The sequence below is a fragment of the Lipophrys pholis genome (assembly GCF_963383615.2).
Source record: "Lipophrys pholis genome assembly, chromosome: 4".
Lineage (NCBI taxonomy): Eukaryota > Metazoa > Chordata > Actinopteri > Blenniiformes > Blenniidae > Lipophrys > Lipophrys pholis.
Window position 1 is genome coordinate 17131643 of NC_137637.1, and position 23935 is coordinate 17155577.

Below are 23935 nucleotides of genomic sequence, written 5' to 3' on the forward strand. Positions count from 1 at the left end.
AAACTTTTAAAGTACATGAAAATGCTGTTTAATCAAAGTAATGTATTCATAATTTGCTCCTTCCACCCAAGCCAGTCTCCTTTGCCTTTTAAACGTCGCAAAGTAGATTATATGGGGGAAAGTTTGACTTGAGTAACTACAGTCTTTCAAAAAAAAAAAAAAAAAAACTCTCGAAAGTATTTATTACCCAAATTACTCATTAAGTTGTGCCACTGGATCAAGTTTAGCCTCCGTTTTAACTAATCACATAGAACAGCTGCTCCTTACAGCCACCACCTTCCTCCCCAACTTTACTCCTTCACACACACACACACACGCACGCACGCACGCACGCACGCACAAACACACAGCTAGTGCTACCAATTACACCCATATATGGCTGGTGTGGAAATAATTGATTACAAATACGTAGTCATACTTTTTCTCCAAGTTTGTGATTTGACTCACACTAAAGTAAAATGTTAAATCATTCATTCATTGGATACTCACACAATTTGAATTAATATTAGTAGCAAATAGGTGCATTTTATTTTTTTAAAAAGACAAAGTAAACAGTTTCATATCTACATCTGATTTAAAAACAAGTAACCAGAGTTTGATTTTTACAGCAATGTAAGAGTTTGAGAAATGTGCTTTTAAAAAAATCCTTTAAAGTTGGTCATTCTTCACCACTATTTTTCAGGAGCGTACTTTTACTTGATTGTTTTGAGGACTCACTTTCACACACAAAAAAAGAAGTGAATATTTATCATTTTATAATGGACACATTACTGCACTTGTATTTTGAAGCAACTCTGCGCCTGTGTGTGTGTGTGTGTGTGTGTGTGTGTGTGTGAGTTGACCTGAGGCGGGCGGAGGGAGTGTCTGCTGACGTCTTGTTAGTGTGAATATGTGACTGTGTGTAGTGTGTGTATGTGGTGTGTGTGTGTGTGTGTGTGTGCGTGTGTGTGTGTGTGTGTGCGTACAGTCAGCTCAACGGGCGAGTCGATCAGAAAGCTGAGGAAGACTCCTGTCACTTCCTCCCTCCGTCCACCTGCATGACTCGGTGAGGATTGAAGGTAAAAACAAAAACTACTTTTTTTTATCGTGATGTGAAAGGAGCAGGTTTATGATCCTCCTCTCTTCTCATAAGCTTTATGGTCTTTGTGTCATCCTTAATCCCGATCCGGGATAATCTCTGACAAAGTACCGACATTATTTTGTGTCTGTCTGGTTTGAGGACTGTGCTGGTTCAACGACTGGGAGTTCAATATTGACGCGCTTATTAGTAACTTATTACTTTCCTCTAATGAAGCGCGCCGGTGTCACGTTAATGTATTCATTTGATTTAAATCTCATCTTGATATTTGACTTGTCTGAGGTTAAGCTGAACCCAAATTGAGAAAGGCTCCAAAGACTGAAATGAAAACAACGAGCACATCGCAGTGAAACGAGAGGCAGGAAGAGTAGCAGCCTTGGCAGGGCAACAGGCAAACAAGACAAACAACAGATAAAGTTAAAAGCTTGCAGGCTGACTGCTGCTGCACAATCCCTTTTTTTTCCTTCTTTCTTTTCTTTCTTTTCCAACATGAAACCACTGTCAATCCCTGAAATGCACAAAATAGACCACAGCAGTTGCCATTCATCAGCTTGCAGCTTTATCTGCAAGACAGTGTTTGTTTTCTGAGGAATTCAGCAAAGGAAACAGTCGGGACCCATTAGTAGCTCCCACTGGGTGGTGAGTGCAGAGCTTCAGTCCAATCTGATCCCATTACACAATATCATGCACACACACGCATACACACACACACACACACACACACACAAACACACACACAGGTGTTGTGTATTCAAGCAAGTTGGCAAAACAAGTAATATCCAGAGCAAAAATAATCTTCGTGATGAATCTGACTGATGTTTAGAAATGAAAACAGCTTATAGACGAAAGTGACACAAGTGAACCGATGATGTGAGGAGCACAGTGTTTGAAAGTGAGGGGCGTGGAGTGACCGGTTTGTGCAAAGTCTTACAGGTCAAACCAGATGACGTGCCGTATTAAGCACCTGTGGTATTCAGTCGAACAGATGTGGAAACACTGCTTTTTTTTACCCACATTGTTTATGAATCCGGCTCTCGCTTAAGCGAACGTCGGTGTTTCTGCTGTAGATTGATTGTTCGTTTTTCAGTGGTTTCTGTTGTCTGCTGTGTCTGTCGCTGCTTTAGATTTCATCGTAGAGCCGTGTGATGAGTCATCAGGCCTGCTTCTGTCTGTCTCGGTGTGTCCTGCCACCCTACTTTATTTCCTATTGTTGAAGATCTCTCTGTCAAGTGCAGCATACAATGACAAACCCATATCATGTAAACCTGTGTGTTTTATTAATCTGAACATTAACCTTTTTGATTTCACTATTCCTTTGAGGAATAATAGACTTTCTGGAAATGAAAGATTTTAAACAAAACATTCAGTTAGGTTTTGGTGAGGAGAAATCATAATGGAGAACATCACCACTAAATAATGAACAGTTTATACAAAACTGCTGCTTGGCGGAGGTTCTCCCCAAAATTCTCCAATATACAGTATAGTGCAACGTTTGCTTTTGCTATTCCAGAGATGTGTACAGGAGTAAAGTAGGACATAAGGGTCCTAATAGAAGCAAGCACCAGGCTTCAGAATAGCCAGTGACAAAGTGAAAAGATGGAGGTTGACAATAAATGTACTGTTTTGGCTGCAGTTACTTGGCGATTGATGGTGTTGTACCTCAAGTCATAAACTGAACTCTGTGTATTAATTTCTGACAATATGTGGAATCACAATTACTACTGCCAATTACTATAAGACAGAGTCTCGCCGTTGAAATTATCTAAACATTTTTATTTAATATTAAGGTTTGCCCATCAATGTTAGTAAAAATGAGGAAACGGAAGGCATTTCTTAGTTGCTGGTGCTTGTCCAGGATGATTGATTTCTCCTCTTCCTGCTGTAGTAAATTGCTTGGAAAAAAACTAGACCAACCTGCCTTTTCTGCTCTTCTCTGTAACACCTCAACCAGCTGCCTTCCTCTCAGCTTTAAGGCAGAATGTTCTTTGTTTTTCTATGTACATGTGGAGTTTTTCCTGACGTAAACATCCTTCCCCTTCTGCTTCCTCCCCAGGTGATTTAGCCACTCAGTTATGGAGGGCTCCGTTGAGGCTTCCCGAATTGGAGATTCCCTGGCAAACAAGCCGACTCTGGCCCCCAAGCCTCGGCTGACTCCCAAGCCCTTCTCTCTGCAGCAAAACGCTTCCATTCGCTCCATCCATGCTCCAAAGAGCCCTACATCGACGCCAACCGGAGAAGTTCAGCCTGCAGGCATCTTCAGACCCACTCCAAGCAGCCCTGCTCCAAATAAATCTCTACCAAAATCCCCCTCAGGTCCCGAGCTGAGCCCTGTGAGGGCAGCCGCCAGAGCACAACCAAAGCTGACTAAAGTCAGTCAGCCCACAGATCTGACCGCACAGTCGGAGCAAAACCACAAAGTAGATATTGTGAATGATGCCCAAAACCGAGAAGAATCAGGTAGTGATGGATCTCCCACAGCCGCATCAACCTATCATTTGGGCACCATTAGGAAGCGTCTTCCCGCAGCGCTCACCTCCATGTTCGAGTCAGGTGGTCCGCCTCCAGTCCCCAAACCGATAACAAACAACACCAAAGATACTTCAATTAAGCCTGTGTCACCCAGCCCGGAGAAGAGCAATGAAACACCGGAACCATCGAACAAAGAGAGGGATGAACCTGAACTGAAGGAGGATTACACCGGAGGAAACAGTATAAAACGTAGAATTAGTCTCCTGTTTGACTCGTCTTCGAGGCCTGAGGCTGTAGCGAAGGCGGAGGAGCAGGTGATTGTGAATGGAAGAGGAGATGTGAAGGAACGAATCAAACACTGGGCTGCTGAAAGCAGCTCTGATGCAGAGAAGGAGCCTCTGGTTGTACCTCGAGCTCGCACCAGGAGGTGAGTGAGATCTCCTTCACCTGCACACTGAGTAACAAGACGAGACCGAAAGAGAAAAAAAAGAATATTTTTTCTTGCAAAGGTCATCAATAATGGGGTAATTTATCAAAGATATGACGTTATGTCGCTTTTACAGTATTTTTTTGTTCTTGATGGAGTAGATAGACACAGATAAAAAAGAGACAAACAATTAAAATGCCGCACATTGGCCACACTTTTTCATAGATATACTGGAGATAATTATTTGGATTTCGGTGCTTGGATTTCCGGTCATTCCTCCTGTGCAAAGTAGAAGAAAATAAATTAAACCGGTGTGTTGTTGTGTCTTGTTGCAATCAAGCATTTAGACCTGCAGGCAGAAGCTTTAGGTTGTGATTTGTTATTTATGTGTTATCTATGGCAACTATCACTTTCTGTGAACAGTTGTACAAGTCCAGGGCTGTTGAGGCAGGAAAATATGAACGTATCAGGGGTGTGGTAATTGATTAACAGTGCAGAAAATATCAACGTTGTCCTTCTTCAACTAAAGTTTGATAAGAGAACAAACTATGTCACTGCAGGGTAAATATTGGGATTAGACTTTAAACGCACTACAGTAAGCACATATCATGTTTACAGGATCATTTTTGTGATCTTAATAATGTATTTAGATAATGTCATTAGGTTTGGTTTATTCATCCATTAAGTTCAGCTGAAAGATTCAAGTAAAAAAAAAAAAAGATAATTTTGAAACGACGTGGATTATTGAGGCCATAAGGAATAGTTCTGCACCTTAGGTTAGTTTAGTATCTGTAAACTGCAATATGAGTTTACCGTAACTAGTTTCTCTAACGGCTGATAGTCCTGTCTTTATTTTTTTGTAGTTTCCATTCAGCCAATATATACATCATTGGTGATCTTTATATATTCCACTCTAGTTTTATTCATCGTATTATAACAGTAAGCATTGTGGGATATTTTTTTTTTTGTGCAAATGAGCTGCTTATAGTCTTTATATGTGGCATCATTGTTTTTACAGTTTACAGTACTATGTTTTAAGTTTAAGTTAATGTTGTTATTACTGTGTATACATTTTAAGATGCTGTGGTTTTCAGATGAAGATAATCGTTTTGTCTTTCTACGGCAGTTTTGGATGCGGTCATGCTTGAACTAGACCCAAACACATGTGTATAAGCATAGATTTGTATTTTCTGTTATTGAAATGTAACCACAGACATTGTGTCCTGGACTCAAAAACATAGGTGACCATCCATGTGCCTTAAAAGGGTGTCGACTCCTTACAGATCACTCAGTGCTGCTGTACTTTTAAGTCTTTCAAGACTAATTTGATTTGCTGTGGAAAGAAAACAACCTGGAATGACATTATCTAAAACATTTCAACAATTTCTAGGACAGTTTTACAGTTGATTTCTCTTTTCATAAAAAAATGTACCATGATTTTGGGAATCGAAGCGCCTTATTTATGCTAAGCTGAGCTGCAGCCTGCTGCTTTATAACCACTGTATAAACAGACATACTGACAGGGTGGTTCCCAAATCATTTATCAGATTTGTGATGGTTGTGTAGAGACATGCCTAAACTATGTCTTGAATGTTAAGATTCTATCAAGGAAAGATCATCAATAAACTCAGATTTTTCTCACGTGGTTTAAATTTTTTCACAGCTTTGAGCGTATAACCTCCCCAGTTGCGGAGGAACCACCCCAAACGGCAACTGTTGAGCCCCCTGCTGCAGAGACATCGCCCGGTCAGCCTGTGCGTCGACTTCCAAAGTTGTCACCAGCTGAACAACCAACAGCGCATCAGACAGAGGCACTGGAGGAGCTGAACAATTCAACACAAAGTTTAAAACGAAGGCCATCTCTTCGCCGCGCTGATAACGGTGACCTGGATGCTGGTGAAAGTGCTGAGCATGCACCAGAGAGAAACAACTTCCAGCGTCGTTCCGTTCGATTCGGCACAGTGGAGAGAGATGATGGCGGGCCGCCAGTGATACTGGGCTCAGCATCTGAATCCAGCTCAGAAGAAGAAGATAATGATAAGACTCATGAGGATGACACTAAGCAGGAAGTCCCCGTTTCAGTGCCGGTTTATAGAAGAGTGTCACTCCTGCAAAGGAAGGATGACGAGATCAAAAATGAAGAAGAAAGACTGAAACACGCAGAATTTGAAAAGAGACGGAGAGCAGAGGAGCAAGAACAGGCGAGACTCAAATTAGAAGAAGAGATTAGACTGGAAAAAGAGAGAGAAAAGGAAAGGGCACAAGAGAGGGAAGAGCTGAGGCTGAGGGAGGAGGAAAAACAAAGAGGGATGCTAAAGGAGCAGGAGGGACATGAAAGACAGAGAAAGGAGCAGGCAAGAGAGCGGTTGCAAGAAGAGGAAAGAGAGAGGGAGCAGTTGAGAAAAGAAGAGTTGGAAAAGGAGAGGCAGAAAGAGTTGATGTATCAGAGACAGAGAGAGGAGGAGAGAGAGAGAGAGAGGCAGATGGAGGAAAACCTTAAACAGGATCAGATGGAAAGAGAAAGGCTGAAAGATGAGGAGAGAAGGCAAGAGAGGTTGACTGTGGACAGAGAACGACAGAGGTGGGAAGAGGAGGAAAGAGAGAGGGCACGACAGGTGGAGGAGAAGCTCAGACAGGAGGAGAGGGAGATGGAAAGATTTAGAGAAGAGGCTGACGAAAGAGAGAGGACGAGGCGCAGGAGGCTGGAAGAGGAAGAGAGGATGCAGGATCGACTAAGAAGGGAGGAGGATGAGGAACGAAGGCGAAGAGAGTATGAGAGAAAAATGCAGCAGGAAAAAGAGGACGAAATGGAGAGAATTAGGCAAATTGAAAAACAGCGGGAGGAGGAGATAAGGAGACAGATTGAGAGAGAGAGGATGGAGGAGTTGGAAAGAAGGAAAAGAGAGGAGGAGATGGAGAGACTGAGGCAAATAGAAAAACAGAAAGAGGAGGATGTAAGGAGGCAAAATGAAAGTGAGAGAATCAAGGAGTTGGAAAGAAGGATAAGAGAGGAGGAGATGGAGAAATTGAGGCTGATAGAAAAACACAGAGAGGAGGAGATGAAGTGGAAAATTGAGAAAGAGAGAATGGAGGAGTTGGAAAGAAGGGTAAGAGAGGAGGAGACGGAGCGACTTAGGCTGATAGAAAAACAGAGAGAGGAGGAGAGAAGAAGACAGATCGAAAAAGAAAGAGAAGAGGAGATGGAGCACATGAGGTTGAGAGAAAAACAGAGAGAGGATGAGATAAAGAAGCAAATTGAGAGAGAGAGGATGGAGGAGTCGGAAAGAAGAATAAGAGAGGAGGAGATGGAGAGACTGAGGCAAATAGAACAAGAGAGAGAGGTGGAGAGAAGAAGACAGATTGAACAAGAAAGAGCAGGGGAGATGGAGAGACTGAGGCAAATAGAACAACAGAGAGAGGTGGAGAGAAGAAGACAGTTTGAAGAAGAAAGAGCAGAGGAGATGGAGAGACTGAGGCAAATAGAACAACAGAGAGAGGTGGAGAGAAGAAGACAGTTTGAAGAAGAAAGAGCAGAGGAGATGGAGAGACTGAGGCAAATAGAACAACAGAGAGAGGAGGCAGAGAAAAGATTGCGAGAGGAAATGTTGCAGAGAGAGGAAGAGCGAGCAAGGAAGGAGTCTTGGTTGACCGACAGGCAAATTGAGAATACCGTGGACAGAACCGAGCCAAGTCTGTCCAGCTTTGACTCTGAAGATGTGAATCAGAGATCCAAGTCACCGTATTCGTCCCAATCCACAAGGAGTCCAACTGCTAACAACTTTGATGACTTCTCTGTCAAGAAGCCTGAGAATGAGGTTGTTTATGATGATTTTTCAGTCAAACCAAGAGTACGGGGCTCACGGAATAAAGTGGAAACCCCTCCAGCCACCCATAGTCGGGCAGCTGACCTGTTGGATAGAGAAGAGACCCTGGTGCCACTTGATACCAGACCTCAGGAGAGCAAAGAACCAGAGTGGGTGGAGAAATCTGACAGCGCCATGCTGACGCCAACATCCATGGACGTGGTGGTGGAGGAGAGGAAGCGGCGAGACAAGCCAGAAAGAAAACGCGTTTGCTTCACAGATGTGGTTGAAGTGATAGAGAGACACGACGAGGTGGAGGAACACGAAGATGAAGTTGAAGAAGAAAGCTGGCATGAGGTAAAAGCAAAAGTCAGCCCCACTCGGGTCGACTTGATCTTAACTTCTGTGGCACTCGGGAGCTGTTGTCTGAAAACGCTGCACGAACGGGTTAATAGTTCAGTTACACAGAAAGGGCGAGGTTCAGAATGGAGACAGGAGTGTACATGTAAACGTGGTGGTTTCAGCACTGAATCATATCAGGCTGGCAGCTGCGCACGCCTCTCCTGCACCGACACATTGGCATTCCTGTAGTGCAATGAAAAATATCTTGTCATACTTGCTCCAGCCCCGATTAAGTCACAGCTGAAAAACTTGTTGTGTGTGCGTGTGCGTGTGTGTGTGTGTGTGTGTGTGTGTGTGTGTGTGTGTGCTTTCTTCTATATTGGAGATCGAAACCTGAAGACAGACTAACCCATGACGGCTGATGTCACTGTGGTGACAAAAACAGAGGTCCCTGTCAGAGTTAGGCCACAGTTACGGTTTGATTATGTTCTGTGAGTTTGTCACACGAGTGTGTGAATGTGGAAAACACAACACAATTATTTGAAGACATTTTAACACCACTACTAATAGCATTTAGAAAGGCCTGTGAAAATGCAATAACTCTGTGTGCGCGTGTGAGTCTCATACAAGTCCGTAAATAGAAATGTTTTTAGGTGTTCATATATGCTGCTTTGTTAAATAGTCAGTCTGTTATATTTCAAACAGAGTTGTATGATCAAATTGAATATCATGAGTGTATTTACTTTAATGGATGGGGCCTGATGTGTTCTCTGTGGTGAAACAGGAAGTTATAGTGACACCGAACCTAAGCAATGTACGACTTTCAACTCATATTAGACACTAAATGTGTTTAGCCTGAATTAAAGTAGGTCTCAATATAACTCAAGTGAATTCCTTAATTAGTATATTGCTCGTACTTTATCTTTCTCTAAAGCCACCAAAACGGCTATTTAATATAATAGATGCTGAAGTTTGACACAAGTGACACAATAAGATGAAACCAGATATTGTTTTGCTTGGGTGGGTCAAGTATTTTTGGTGCCGACTCTGCCCACACCAGTACAACACCTAACCTGTATACCCAGTGAAAAGACCTGATTGTTCATGAAATGATTGAAGAAATCTTAAAAAGACAAGGCGTGTGAGAGGAGGCGTGACACTGACTGGATTTAGTTTTGTTGTACTCTGACACAGATGAGTCAGCTGCAAAAAGGAGTTTACACTGAACTCATCAACGCAGTGTCGAGTTGGTGGCAAACGTGCATTATAGCTTTCTAGATGTGCCCCCACATGAGACGAGATTTGTGATTAATTATATTTGACGTCTCCATAAAAGTAGTTTTAGGGATTTAATTTTGGCCATTGTATGACTTTCCAAGATTGATTACCATCAGAAATCTTTTCCTATGTTTGTGTTAAAAGGGGACAGCTTATCAATACTTTTTATTGGGTCTCGTTGGTCCAAAGTTATATTCAAAGTTTATTGACCCAAATTCAGCTTTTCCTTGATTTTCATCCATTTGAATATTGGCTGTTATGAGCTGCATTCAGAATCTGCTGTGTCTGTGTGAGCTGGACTGGCTCCGCCCACACAAGTCCATCTTGGGAAGAGGAGGAAGTACTTCCTCTCGTGGCGCCATGTGCCACAGCAGAGCTGCCTACTTGTGGGAGGGTCAAAGGGAGGGACTGCCTTGAGAGGGATTGGCTAAACCAACTGTCAAATGCTCTCTGTCAAGTCCCACACTTGATGGGACTCGAGACCCACTCAGAAGATGTTTGGCAGGTATTTACTCAGACGGCAGGATTCTTTCCTGCATTTAATTTATTTTGTTGTAGCAGGTACTCTTTAACTTCTTTAGCTTCTTTAGGTAAAAAACCTTGAACACAAACAACAATTAATTAATGAAGTAACAGAAGTGTATGACAAACATTTTAAAATTTAATCATTGTTCATTTTTGAATCAAATAGTTTTACCTTAATATATACTACATTTCACAAGCTTTTAACTTAACTTCTTCCTTTCTTTCTAAGCACTTAAATTATATCCAGATACTGTTTTCATCTAATTCACAACAAAGGCGGCAGCACATGTCGTCAAGATTGAAAAGTACAGAGCGTCCCTGAATGCACCTTTGTGCCAACATTAAAGGCGGTGAACAGAGCGTGTCTTCTCAGGCGAGTCACTGTGTGTTGTAGGAAAGTCTTCCCAACACGCAGTGCCTGGTACCGCTGTTCATTCCTGTCTGCCCTCCTGCTGCTGCGAGTGTACTTATAACAGTCAGACGCTCCGCTCATTACCTAAATCATGAGCACCTGCTGAGCCATGCAGCAGAGGAGGGAGGGAGCTGACCAACAGCACGCCCATCGTTTGACACAACACCCCCGATGACACTATATAGGGTTTGATTTCTGATTCACTCTGTTGGAGCACACACTGTTAAAATAAATGAAACAAGCCGGAGAAAGTGATGACAGATGTTCGTCTATTCAGTGGCGCCATTCCCAGGTATGTGCCGCAACCATAAGAAAGAGAATTTTGCATAGTATGACCCCTTTTAACGTCTCCTGTACTTTAAAAAATCAGTATTGATGGGAACGTAACAAATAATGATCAATGTAATCATTGTGTTTTGATAAGATGAAATAAGTGCTGAGTGGTGGAGCACTGGTTAGTACTCTGGCCTCACAGACAAAGTCGAGGTTCAACTACTGGCTGGGCCTTTATGTACGGCGTGCGATGTGTGCGTTGATTTCCTCTGGGTACGCCAGGTTCCTACCACAGTCCAAGAGCGTGCATGTGAGTTTAATTGGTAACACCATGTGTGAATGTGAGTGTGTGTGGTTGTATATTTCTCTGTTTGTCCTGTGATGGACTGACGAACTGTCCAGAGTATGTCCTGTCCTGGCTCCAACACAGGGCTGCACAGTGGATGGTAACCTGCCTTCTCCCGCAGTCGGCTGGAATCCAGTCCAGGGTCTGAATTATGAATTTGTGGTCTAAATGCAAAATTCAGCATTAAAATATTCATAAAATTTTTCTTTCATGAGACGTCTATGAGAAAAGTTATACTATTTCCGACTGTTCAGCCACATCAATAAAAATAATGCATTTGAGGTGTGACGTAAGGAAATACATGAGCAGGCAGTTCTTGAAGTTGTCTTCAAGTTGTGTTAGAAGCATGATAAGAAGCTCAAATAATAGCAACAACTTCTCAGCAGCCTTGGTGAAAGTCCAAACAGTGATGCTAGACAACCAAGCGTGGGTGTCCTCAGAATTGCCTTTTGTCTTTTGGGATGTTCACAGTGTGAAATGGTTGCTGAAAAGATAAAAAAGCATATGAACCACCAGATTTATGGCTAACCGAGGCTCCACAATACACCCTGACCCATGTGGGTGGTCTGATTCCTCCAAAGAGCGAAAACTGCTGACAGCTTTTTTCGCTGATTATGATAAACTGGTGTCATTACACACAGATTAACACAGTCGGAGTCCCCTTGTTGACCTCTGCCAATGGCTGATCAGCATGAGAGCATCAAAATGGGATAGGGGAGCAGTAGAAGAGCATGTCCTGTTTGATGAGTCATGTATTCTTTTCTTTTTCATTTTTTTTAAATCTGGGAATAAGATGGCAGGATGGAGGAGGAAATTTTGGGGAGACAAGAAAGAGCAAAGGAAATGTGATGCTTTACACAAAGCCTTGCTGGGAAAGGTTTGTGTCCCATTGCCAGATTCCTGGTACCTGAGGACATTTGTCTAATATAGTCGGACGGGACGACTGGGTGGCCCACTTAATCCATTTATCTTCCATAACTCTTTATCCAGTTCAGCGGGCACTCAAGTACATCCTAGGCCATCAATTCAATTCAATTCAACTTTATTTATATAGCTTCAATTACAACACAGTCATTTCTAGGTGGTTTTTACAGAGAGAAACCCAACAAATCACAGGGTAAGCAAGAGAGATACACACCCAGGTTATTGATTAACCTGACATACACAGGCAGAACATGCAAATTCCACACATAATAATAATGGAAGCCCAGCCTGGGTTTAAACCCACGACATCCTTAGTATGAGACAAGAGCACCAATCACTACACCAACATGCAGTCCTACCTATTTCACATTTTAACTAGCTGTTTTTATTGTGTCAGTTACATTTCTGGAGAAATAATAAGATGTTCTCATCTATAGAAGTCTATAAAACATAAGATATACAACCATCCAACATGAGGAAATTGTCATTAGTTTTGTTGCTCAAATCAACTCATAACTTGGAAAGTTAATTGCTCATCTTAAACTAAGGAACCTATGGATGATGATAACTGAAGCACATTCATTAAAATCTAATACATACAGGGGGTGTCATATGATGAAATAGAAAATAAAGTTTCAAGATTCATGCACTCACTAAAGTTAGGGTACATTTGCAGTCATGTAGCCAGACAGGAGTGTTCCTGATCAGTGGGCTGATGTGCACCTATGCTGCTGAGGCATTAGATGATGAAACATTAATATTCACCTTGTGGGTTTAAAATCAGCCCATGACAAATTCAACACACCTTGTATCCAGAAAGGGTTATCTTCTGATAAAAGAGGTATTGACAGATCCTTCATGAGACAAACCATGACAGTTGCACCTGATGAGGAAACTGGCACAGAAATGCTACAGAGGACGGTTCGGTTCACCACCTGTTTGAACATGCAGCGTTTTTGTTGCATAGATGAAAACATAGAATTCTGGAGCCCTGAACGCTGCTTCAGTGTGTGTTTTTTCGATATCACATTGCTGCTCACTGTTTGCATTCTTTAGCAAACGAACCATAACACACACAAAGGCTGTAAGGGGGGCAATGCGAATAACATGTCCTATAGTTTTGCTGCTTTTCTGTTCATGTCTCTGGAAAAGGTTTCTCAAATGGACCACTGAGTGGTGCTACTGCTCCAAGAAATTGCACTTCCTTATTCTCAACCTCAACAACCATCAAGTTAGCTGAGTTTGTGCATCTTACACACACACACACACTTATTAGGTCACTTAAACAGTGAACAGTGGTATTGATTAGGGAAAAGATTTAGGATATGACATCTGGATGAGAATTTTATGGGTTTTTTGGGTTGGGGGCAAACAATGTATGTAGCCAGTCAGACCTTAAGTCAGACTCACTTCAAAAATTCTAAGAAATGCATTGATGGGTGGATCTCATAGTAAGACAGGCCTCCATGCTGTGTGGTCAGCATGTCCTCATTTGGGTCTGTCCAACAGGGCAGCGTGTCAGTATGACCATACATGGAGTTGCTCTCTCTCTCTCTCTCTCTCTCTCTCTCTCTCTCTCTCTCTCTCATACACAGAGCAGATAACAGGATAATCCAAAGAAAGTGTACGTCTGCCGTCCATTCACTCAACTTTCGCTCTCCCAGCCTTCAACCAGTCCGCTCATTCTCTGCTGCTCCCCCCTTCCTTTTCTACTGAAAAAGACTCACTTCTTTCACTGCCTACATCTACCTATGGGAAGGGAGCAGCCGAGGGAGGTACAGAAAACACCTTGGCCCAGCCTGCCGCACCTTCCTCCCTTCCTTCCCTTGGGATTTTTTTCCACATCTGAGCACAGACCTTCGCTTTGTTTTGACGTTCTGTGAAGTCACTGTTGTCTACCGGAGATAAAGGGGTGAGCTACCTCTCTGTGACTTGGCTCTGGATGTTTGGAGTGGCAGATATTTCCCACGCTGCTTTTTTTTTTTGTGTGTGAACTGGGGCATAGGACATAGCAAACAAGCTTGAGTTTGGCAGAACAAGTTTTTAGCCAAAGAGAGGAGGAGGGTGCACATGAAGGAGGTAAACTGTCCCTTTATTTATTTTTTGAATTCGTTTCAACTAAAAGGAGTTTTTGATGTGCGTTCCTGCTGATGTCTTTTCAACGATGTGATGACGAGAGGATCTTTCATCCGAACTCCACTGTTTAAGATGTCACATCCATCAGAGCGGCTGTAACAGTGGAACGTTGTTGTCACAGTGCAAACACATGGCAACACAGACTATTTACATCTGTACTGATAGCAAGTAGCACACTGTTCCAGGAAGCACGTGCAAGCTGGTTCAAAAGAACATGTAGAACAAGGAAGGATGCTGCTCCAGTGAATGATGGACTATATCTTGTTTTGCATGATGTCAGATCCCTTCATTCTACAACAGATTATTTGTGCTGTCCAAACCTTCTGGTTGTTTGAAATGACAAAAAAGTATCAGAGCTCAAACCCAACTTTCTGACTCATGCCAAGAAGTCCCTTCTTTTTTTTTTTCTCTTTTTTTGAAACAAAGCTTCACTAAAGTTTCTCTGGTGACCCGGTTCCCATGATGCCCCTGACATTAGGACAACCAGCTGTGTGAGCTTTTCAAGCATGCAGTATTTTGGAGGAAAACTGTCAGCAGCCCAGCTGCACATGGTGGGATGGATGGGCAGCGTGCGGCGGTCCCTGCAAGGGGCTCTGGAGGTGGTGTGGGGCACCGAAGAGGAGAGGCAGGAGGAGGAAGAGGAAGAGGAAGAGGAAGAAGAAGTTGTGGATGGAGGAGGGAGATTTCAAAGAGCCATGTCTCCACTTCGTAGCTTTGCCAGACGTAGCAGGAAATCCATACACCGCTTTTCCCTCAGAAGTCGGCAGACCCTTCAGAGGAGAGCCCCTGAAACCTGTTCTGTAAGCGCTGATGTGGTCACACTCATCATATCCACAACAAATCGAGTGAACAATTAACACTCCTCTATTTGTACTATTGTCCTGTTACTGTGACAGATTAGTTGAGCTGTTGGCAATATGTGGCATCAATTAGTCGGGGAAAGATGCTCTGAAATCAGCATGTTAACATTTCCTAGAAGAAACTAATGATGGCGAGAAACAGCAGCAACCAAACTGCTAAGATAGACGACCGACATGCAGGAAGGTCTTATAAAGATAAGCTAATATTCATGTAATGCTGCACTTAAAACATCATACTATTTTGGATACGGACTAATGTTAAAGTGAGACGTTGTTCAAGTTGCTTTCAGGAGGACTGCATTAAGTTTCTACTCCGGCTGTAAACACTCTTTAAATAAAAAAAAATAAATAGTCACTGCTGAGACATCAGCCTTGGCTGGTTGTAAGCAGGACAGAGATACACAGCAGCACTTCAACTCTTCGAAATTGTTGACACTTGGTGTTTTAGTGACATACTACTTTATAATATGCTATTCCAAACATTTGTCTTGGATGCGTTCACATTATTTATAATCATTGCTGAACATTTATTAAAGTACTTAACAATATTTACCTTTTTTTGACATAGCTTAAGCACTCTGTGTACGTAAGTCATCATTAGTTGGATATCCCCAAATCCACCAGTCATGCAAATCTAAACCGGGAGAACAGCAGGCCCTGGCAGAGAGCTTCAGGAAGGACAGACCTATCTGATACAGTTTTCCAAATGTAGAGTGTTATCAGTGTACTTGCATGCCCTTTCCCTCTCCATCTGTGTTGTGTGTCAGAGATAAACTAGAGAACCAAACAAAGTGTGGCACTCTTAACACAACATTTACTGGATCTGACACTGGCTGTTTATGTCTGCTCTCTCTTTATCTGCATCAAATTGGTCTTTGAATACATGTTAATACATTCGATTTTAACACATGTTTGCACAATACAAAGTTGATTCTTAAGTGTACGTACACATTTGGGTAGGTGGGGAACACAAACGCCAATAGGAGGAAATAACATGTTCGCTCTTTCAACAATTCATTCATCTCATTTTTAGAAGTTTTACTGGCCAGACTTATCAGTTATTCTGAATTACACTCTCATACAGTCTCACTGTGCTTGTGGCATCTTCTTCGGGACGTTGCCCTTGCTTCTGTAAACAAGCTCTCTCACACATTCCAGTGACCACTACAAAAATGTGATGCAGCTAAACTGTAATAAAGCTGAATCTGTCTTAACTTGTACAGCGGATCCTCCGCCCAAACATGCACATTCTGTACTGGTACACACAGGTGTACTTTTTAGCCCTTATTATAGCTTTGCATATACTCGTGCAGAAGTTCTCCCGAATATTCAGTTTGGGGAATATGTTAGGAATTTGGAGAGTTTAGGTTTATGTTTAAGCTGCACAAGCAGAATGTTTTCGCACCTGAAATGTGGATAGAATGAAAGCTATTCAAAAATACATCTATAGCAGGAAATACCAACAAGGACTTCACATACAATTATGGACCATAAAGTTTATACTATCCAAATCCATTAAAAACTGTTATTGTTCATGAGGCAGGGTTTAGATAGACAGTTAAACAATGTTTGGTTTCTGTTCAGGTACATGCGGATCTCAGCAGCTCCCAGTTCTGTGATGTTTGGACTTAGTTCATAATGTTTAATGGTGTTTGTGCAGATTGGCTCCAATTATCACAGGCAGGTAGCAATCATACACAGACATTCAATCCTAATATGCCACGTTTACTCATACAGCGTGCTGCAGATACAGATGTATGTAAATTAAATGATATACATGTATACTCCTAAATTTTGTGTGAAGGATTAAGTGGCCAAGTTAAAGTCCATATAGTCCAGAATAGCTCAATAGAGACCGAGGATCATCATTACATAATTGAATCTGACACGAGAAGTGAATTTGCCATCATAAGTAAGTTAAATAGTCTTTGATAGTTTAATGGAAGATATGCATCTTCATACATGTTTTTTTTGGGAGGTTGCAACAAACAACATGGCTCCAAAACATCTCAAGTGTTAATCATTTGCAGCTTTATGTTGGCTAAGATGTATCTTGTGTTGTTTTAAATTCAGACTAGAAATAGGTGCACTGTTTGATTTTCAGATCCATAAACCAGACTAGATCCGCTTGCTCTTCCTTACTTTTTTCTTCGTCTACCAACAGAGAATCATCCAGAAAATTGATTCAGTTTAAGCTCTAATTTAATGCAACCTGTGATGGAGAAAAACAGAAGCAAAGCAAAAGATAAAATTAGGTAATTCAGAATGTTTTGTGCTGTGGCTTTTCTGTGATAGAGGGAGGACTGATACATGTATAATAATAGTGCCACTATAAACTGAGTCTCCGGGTTGTTTTTTTCTCTACTCCTGAACACAGTGTGGTTATAGGAAAATCACTAGAAGCCCATTCACTCACGCTGTGATGCTGCCAGATAACTGGTATTGAGCAAATGAAGCAGCCCTGTGAGTAGTGAGTAATAAATTCAGCTGTGGGGGAGATGAGAGGACGGCATGGGTGTTTGTCCGGGCGTTGTCTCGTATCCAGGTGACAATATCGGGCAACACAACACTGGGATGTGCCTCTTGAAATGTGGAGTGAGCTTTAAGGAATGTCTGCGAGGACGTGCACAATAATTCCTTTTGTTGTGCGATTGTGTGTGTGTGCGTGCATACATTCCAGCATGTGGGTGTGACATCACGACGTGTGTGTGTGTGTGTGTGTGTGTGTGTGTGTGTGTGTGTGTGTGTGTGTGTGTGTGTGTGTGTGTGTGTGTGTGTGTGTGTGTGTGTGTGTGTGTGTGTGTGTGTGTGTGTGTGTGTGTGTGTGTGTGTGTGTGTGTGTGTGTGTGTGTGTGTTGAGGACAGCTCAGTCTCTGTGACGGGCTCATTAAAACACACATGCTTGGCTGGTCCTTAGTCCTCTCTCCTGTCGTAGTTAGTGAGCTTGGCTCGATACACAGTTGATTCCTTGCCAGTCTCAACACTGCAAGTTTCAGTTTGTAGTGCACCAATTTACCGGACGGAATGATCCTAATTCTAATGACACAGCAGTTTGTATTTATTTATTGTTGTTAAAATACAAAGCTTTAAACTCATTAAGGCTTGTTTAAAGACTTATATACAGTATTTGACAATATATTAAAGGCTGTGTTGCATGATGTGCTTTTCTTGTCTTGTGTCCATCTCTCAGGCGCAGGTTGACAGCTACCATACAAATGTTGAAGAGAAGGACACGGACGCTTTGATAGACAGTGAGCTGGACAAGCAGGAGGTGATCTCTGAACAACCACGACAAAGTGAAAGGTAGGAAAGATGTCGCCTCACAACCTACCTGTGTTTTTTTTATACTAAGCCGCTCTATTTCCTCAGGCAGTTCTGATGGAGACAGGCAGGACCGGACAGGCTTAGGTATCATTCTTTGTGTATTGTGCTGTAGGTGTGGCCTCACACGGAGGTGATTTGATTAAAACAGAGCACACCTGAAAATAGAAGTCCCATAGCTATCAGATACTAAAGTCTTAAAGAAAGTATCCTGGAGCTGTTGTTTAGACTAGACAGTTTGTCATTTTGTGCAATCGGTCATCACCCCCATGCCAGTGAGAAGAGCATCTATTTTACCTCATCAGTTTTTTGTCTTTTCTTGTCATTTATGATTTAGATTATGCACTTAATTAGTCTGAAAAACTATTCAGAATCTATGTTTTGGAGCTACACATGATATGTGTGTAAAGTATAATCAGGAGCTGCTCTCCCTGTGCCCCCTTGTGGTTATCAGTGCACAGCACCAATAGGAACAGTTGGTGCCTACACTTCCTCACCTGTGTTGTATTCCTCAGTCCACAGCCCGTCCTTGATGAAGCCCCTGACTTTTCCTCAGAGGATCCAGATAGCTTTGATTTCCAGAGAGAACCAGAGTTGGCTCCCTTTCCTGAGGTTGGTCACTTTTTATGTCTAAAACTTCCTTAACGTTCCTTAATATTTACTGGAAAAGGCCATTTCATCTCTTTTAATGTTGATATAGGATGGCTCTATTAATTTTGCTAACCTTTTTGTGGATACGGGTGTTCTCGTATCATATTGAATTCATGAACACAGGTGACTCTGTTTGTGTGTCTCTGCGCAGAGTGCCACTCCTCTCCTCGACACCAGTGCACAGAGATCCAGGGTGGAGCTGGGTAAGAGGCGCAGCCGATCACGTCCGACACGCTCGTTCCGTGCAGGGTTGGATGAGACAGAAAGACGAGACTGGAGAACCCGCGACACCACAGGTTAATACAATGATAGTGTCTAATCATTTCCAACGGCACCATCAAGTGTTTTTCTAAGTCTTATACTATATAACAACAGGATCCCCTTTAGCCATGTGAATTCTCTGCTTCCCGTTTTGACTTGTCTGTCATTTTTGTTTTAGTCGAAAACAAGACTGCACAAAGGCGGTCTGACTCTGAGGATGAACTGCCTATATCGAAGGTGGCCTCTTCTCCTCCTTCAAAAAGAGTGCCTGTTTTCGCTGGTGTGAGTCCAGCAGCCTTGATTGTGAGTTCCCTTAAATTCAAGAATTGCTGAAACACTTTTTTTTTTTTTTTTATTGCTTGTGGTACAATCCATATGGATGTATTTAAATTTAATGTACTCATTGTTTAGGCTCAGCTGAAAAAGAGGTCAACTGGAGGCGGTAGTGGGGGAAGAGAGGAAGACGAAGCAGACAAGGCAGTGGAGGAAAAGGAAAGCCAGAATGACGAAGGGGTGACACCTCCTTCGCCGCTCCCGCGCTCACCTCGTTCAGCTGCTTACCTCGCAGGGGCTGCACGGGTTCTGCCACCCATAGGCGGGAAAGATGGAGGGTAAGACCAACGACAGCACAAGACATTTCACATTTTTTTTAAAAACGGTGAAAATCAAATATATAATATAACAAAATATAACCCAAATCCTTTGAGACGGTCAGTGACGTTGATTCTTTTTCTCATTCAGCACCATCGCCTCGCCAGCTTGGCTGAAAGAGCTGAAGTCAAAGAAGCGTCTGAGTCAGTACGATGGTGATACTTAGCCAGGTGAGTACGGTAGTTTAATATCATTTTCAATGTAGAGAGTATGTGTTACATACAGGGTGCATTTGCTGATTCATCTTCATTTGGGGTGGGCACATCTATTGCCTTCTCACAGGGATTCAGACTGCTTCATGAGCAAATCGAACCATCAAAACACGTCAAACATTTGAAATCCAGGTGAATTGGGACTGTCAGCTGTCACGCATTAGAGGGAAAGTCTTGCTATTATCTCTATTATGATGCGATGCCTCAGACTAACACATTTTCGCGGATGCCAGACTTCCTAAGAAACGTCACATTGAAAGATTTTGGTGTCAGCAGCTGTTGAAGTACACAGGCAATGAAAAGCATTAGGACAATAGTGCAGAAGTGTTGAAAGCTTTCACTCTGAAACTGGGAGTCCCATGGGTGGGACCGTTTTGATTACCTGCACCTGTCATACATGCTCCACCAATAGTTTCTCATTATAGCTTATTATTTTGTTTGATCTCCATCACATTTACATGACAACCCCGTTCTAAAATTGTCTATTTTCATGGGTTTATGTGAAAACATTCAAGGGAAAATGGCATTTAAGAAAAAGAAACATAGTCCTCTTCTCTTCTCCTTTTTTTTTTTTTTTTTTTTTTTTTTTCAAAAACGGCACTATTGCTACATAATAACACCCAAATTAATGTAGTACTCAGGGCAAACAGTAGCTTATGCTGAGAAAGAGCTTACACTAATGTAATAACATCAAGTAACACTATGACCTTGTGACTGAAAATCATCTCAAAGCTGTAAAGTGTCTGTTGGTCAAAGCGATCTTTCTCTCATTATTTTTTTCCGGTTGACTGACAATGAGATATTCTGTAGACATTATAACTCCCTTCTTTATCTTTTATATCAGCAGTATGACTTCTTGCCCTGTGGCATCAGCAATAGACCAGCATTTACAGATTGAGCTTTTTTTTATGGGTTTGTTTTTGTAACTAACAGTTCCTGTGCACATTGACGAGCATTTCTGTAAATGTAGAAGAGTTAGCCAAGAGGCGATTTTTCATCTATAGTGCTTACAGAGTCTCCATGAAAACTATCAAATGTTTCAATTACATCACCGATTTATCATGCAGACAGATGAAATGAATAAATGGGAAGAAAACCACTTTAATAAAAACATAATTGAGGACATGTAGTACCGAGGCTCACTTTACAAGAGATACAAGATAATAAGCAAAAAATTCAGATAAACATATTATTAGGAATGCAAAGTAGAAGCATAGATACAAAAAGTATGCTCAGTATGTAAATATACGCAGTTGGTAACTAATATGGGAAATGACCAGGAAATGGCTACACATATTCTCAGTCTCTGCAGACATTCCATCTGCAATGAGCTTCAAATTTGAACGGTTGAGTTTGACCCAGGATTGTATCTTTTACACCGACCTCCAGCCTCTATCTTGATACAAAGACAGGCAGATCTATGCAGGAACTGTTTGCACTCTTAAACAACAAGCGTAATGTTTTTGACAGCCTGAGTACTTTTGTTTTTTGTCTTTTCCTGTGCATCAATTGCGGAAATGGCGACTTTATGGACACAACTACTTTTCTTGTGAGTCATGATTAAGTGCAGCCAAACACAAACTTTACTTAAAAAAAAAAACATCTTTACGACAGAAGGGTTATGTAATGCAGACTTTGATTAAAGTGGCAGCCGAGACAAAAACAGGAAGTGGGCCATTATCTCTGCAATATTTTCTCCCATTACGATGAAAAATGCACAATGGGTAAACACTTTCACTGTACCCAAATGCACTCCACGCTAAAAAAAAATGCACCTTTGCTTTCCAGTGGAGCTCACAGCCATGTATCTTAAGCCTAACATTTCTATTGTAGTTATGTTTAGATAAGTGGATTTTCTTTAACGCTCAAAATAGACCCTCTCTTGGCTTTTTAGAGTGTTTATGAACACTCTGAAGACACTACAGTTATTTTATCATTGCTGAATTAATGACATGAACTGAAAGTCTACTTGGGTGTAAAACTTTTCTTCTCTCTGTGTCTTTCATTTGTCCCCAACAGAAGACGTTGATTGAGAAACCAGTCCATCTCAGCTTCCACCTTCACTGCTGCCGACAGACGCCTTGACATGATTGCTCCATTTTGTGCGTTGAGTGCCTTTTTGTGGACCTTCACTGAGACTTGAAGGAGGGAGAATTCAAGCTTTTACTGAGCACAGAGACATTCAAGAACTTTTATATCTTCCAAGTGACCTCTGGTGCCAAGGCCGAGTCCATGGCACATCAGTGCCAAGTACATGTTTTTATCAAGTATTGTATAGAGGCTGTGGAGTGAAGGGTAAGCAAACTGATGTAATTTAGGGCAAAGCCATGGACTTTCTTATTGTATGCTTGTGTGTGACTGGGACTGATGACACTATAGGCCTTAAGCAGGACACACTAACATCCATGCCTTTCTATAGTTGTTAGTATACTTGACAATGATATAATGCTTTACCCGTTCCCCTGTCCCGGAACCAAAAGCTAAGGTAGGTAACACTGGACATAAAATGTTTAGAAGAATCCAACTGAGAGAAATATCACCTCCTTCCAGGTCTACCTCTGATGCACACCTCCTCAAATATAGTGAGATGTTATGTTTCCTTCATGCAAAATAACCCACCGCACATCCACCATCCAACACCCACACAGAACAGATACTTACCTGTGAAGCAGAATCACAGTTATAACAGCTTCACTGTTCGGTCTCTTCACCTCTACAACTGTTTTTGCTAAAAAAAAAACAACAACAACAAAAAATAAACACATTGGTGTTTGCCTTGGGTTGCCCTCTTACTTTATTCAAAATGTTTCCACTCCTGTCTTTACATCCATGGATCTTCTAAACCTGCTTCATCCAAACCTAAAGACGTGCTGTTTGCTGAGCTAATGCAGGGAACAGTTTTCACAGGTCGCCACTCCGTTCAGGGCCAAATACACAATCGCCCACATATATTCACCCCGAGGTGCAATTTAGAGTCACTAGTCGATGTAACCTAATCAGCAAATCTTTGGATTATTGGAGGAAGCCAGTGCACCCACAGAAAGACAGTAAACACGCAGGAAAATGCAAGCTCAAAATCTAAACAAGGTCTTCTCATTGTGATGCAAGAGTGCTAACCACCAAACCTCCCAGACTTCATTGTATTTAACATGAATTAATTATTGTTACTGTCGGAGCACTGATTTACCAACCCTGTTGGGATATGAAAGGGAGGAAAGAGCTTCTAAAATATATTTTTATACTGTAAGACTCTAAAATGACACCTAACCCAGAGAGTCGTGATGAGCAACCAAAATCCAACGATGTTGCTTTCACAGTGGGTCCAGAGTTAAATGGTTACCCACACAAACAGAAAAGACGTTTAGAAGCCAACATGTGTATATAAATACTAAAATGATATAAAATGCACCGCTGTGTGTCTTTAGTTCAGTTTGTACAAAATGCCCTTTACATTATGTAACCCATCACAAGTCTTTGCAAATACAGCTTGAAGCACTTTAAAATCACCGTCCATACAGCCCACCTAAGCAACAGTATAATCGTGGAACAGTATGGTAATTCAAAGATTTGCACATTTTCATTTTGATACACTGTCAGCGTCTTTCTCCTATTCCCAAAAGATTCAAATAAGAACTGCCTGATTTTAGAAATGCAATCAATACCTGGTATGACCATCCACAGTGAACTGAGAGTCAATTTTTATAACAGAAAACGTGCCTTATAAAGTCTTTGACCTACAAAAGTCTGCCTGAAATGATCGTAGGTGCCTTTTAAATGTTTGAGAATGAATGTTGTAAAAATCTATAATTGTTTTATGAACGAATTCTGTATGTTACGAGGAAACAGGGAATTTTATTAAAAGGTTTTTGTATTAAATTTATATTGTACATGTGTTGTCATTGTGAACAAACCTGTATGATGAATGGCGTGTGCTGGCATGGTGGATAATATGGATAATGAATAATA

General features: G+C 41.7%; 1 protein-coding gene across 3 annotated transcripts; it reads left to right on the plus strand.

The window, feature by feature from the left end:
- Positions 1-882: 882 nt before the first annotated feature.
- Positions 883-22731, plus strand: LOC308108571 (uncharacterized protein). Of its 3 annotated transcripts, none has more exons than XM_080461644.1 (10): positions 883-1058; positions 3132-3974; positions 5638-8134; positions 18064-18176; positions 18710-18806; positions 18997-19141; positions 19285-19409; positions 19518-19717; positions 19848-19927; positions 21989-22731. In XM_080461644.1, the coding sequence occupies exons 2-9, from the start codon at positions 3151-3153 to the stop codon at positions 19921-19923; spliced, it is 4077 nt and encodes a 1358-aa protein (XP_080317770.1). In that variant the 5' UTR covers positions 883-1058; positions 3132-3150; the 3' UTR covers positions 19924-19927; positions 21989-22731. The 3 variants fall into 3 exon arrangements, with proteins under 3 accessions (XP_080317770.1, XP_080317771.1, XP_080317772.1); XM_080461645.1 differs by having other exon boundaries at positions 904-1045; XM_080461646.1 differs by lacking the exons at positions 883-1058; positions 3132-3974; positions 5638-8134 and adding an exon at positions 13471-14813.
- Positions 22732-23935: the final 1204 nt, after the last annotated feature.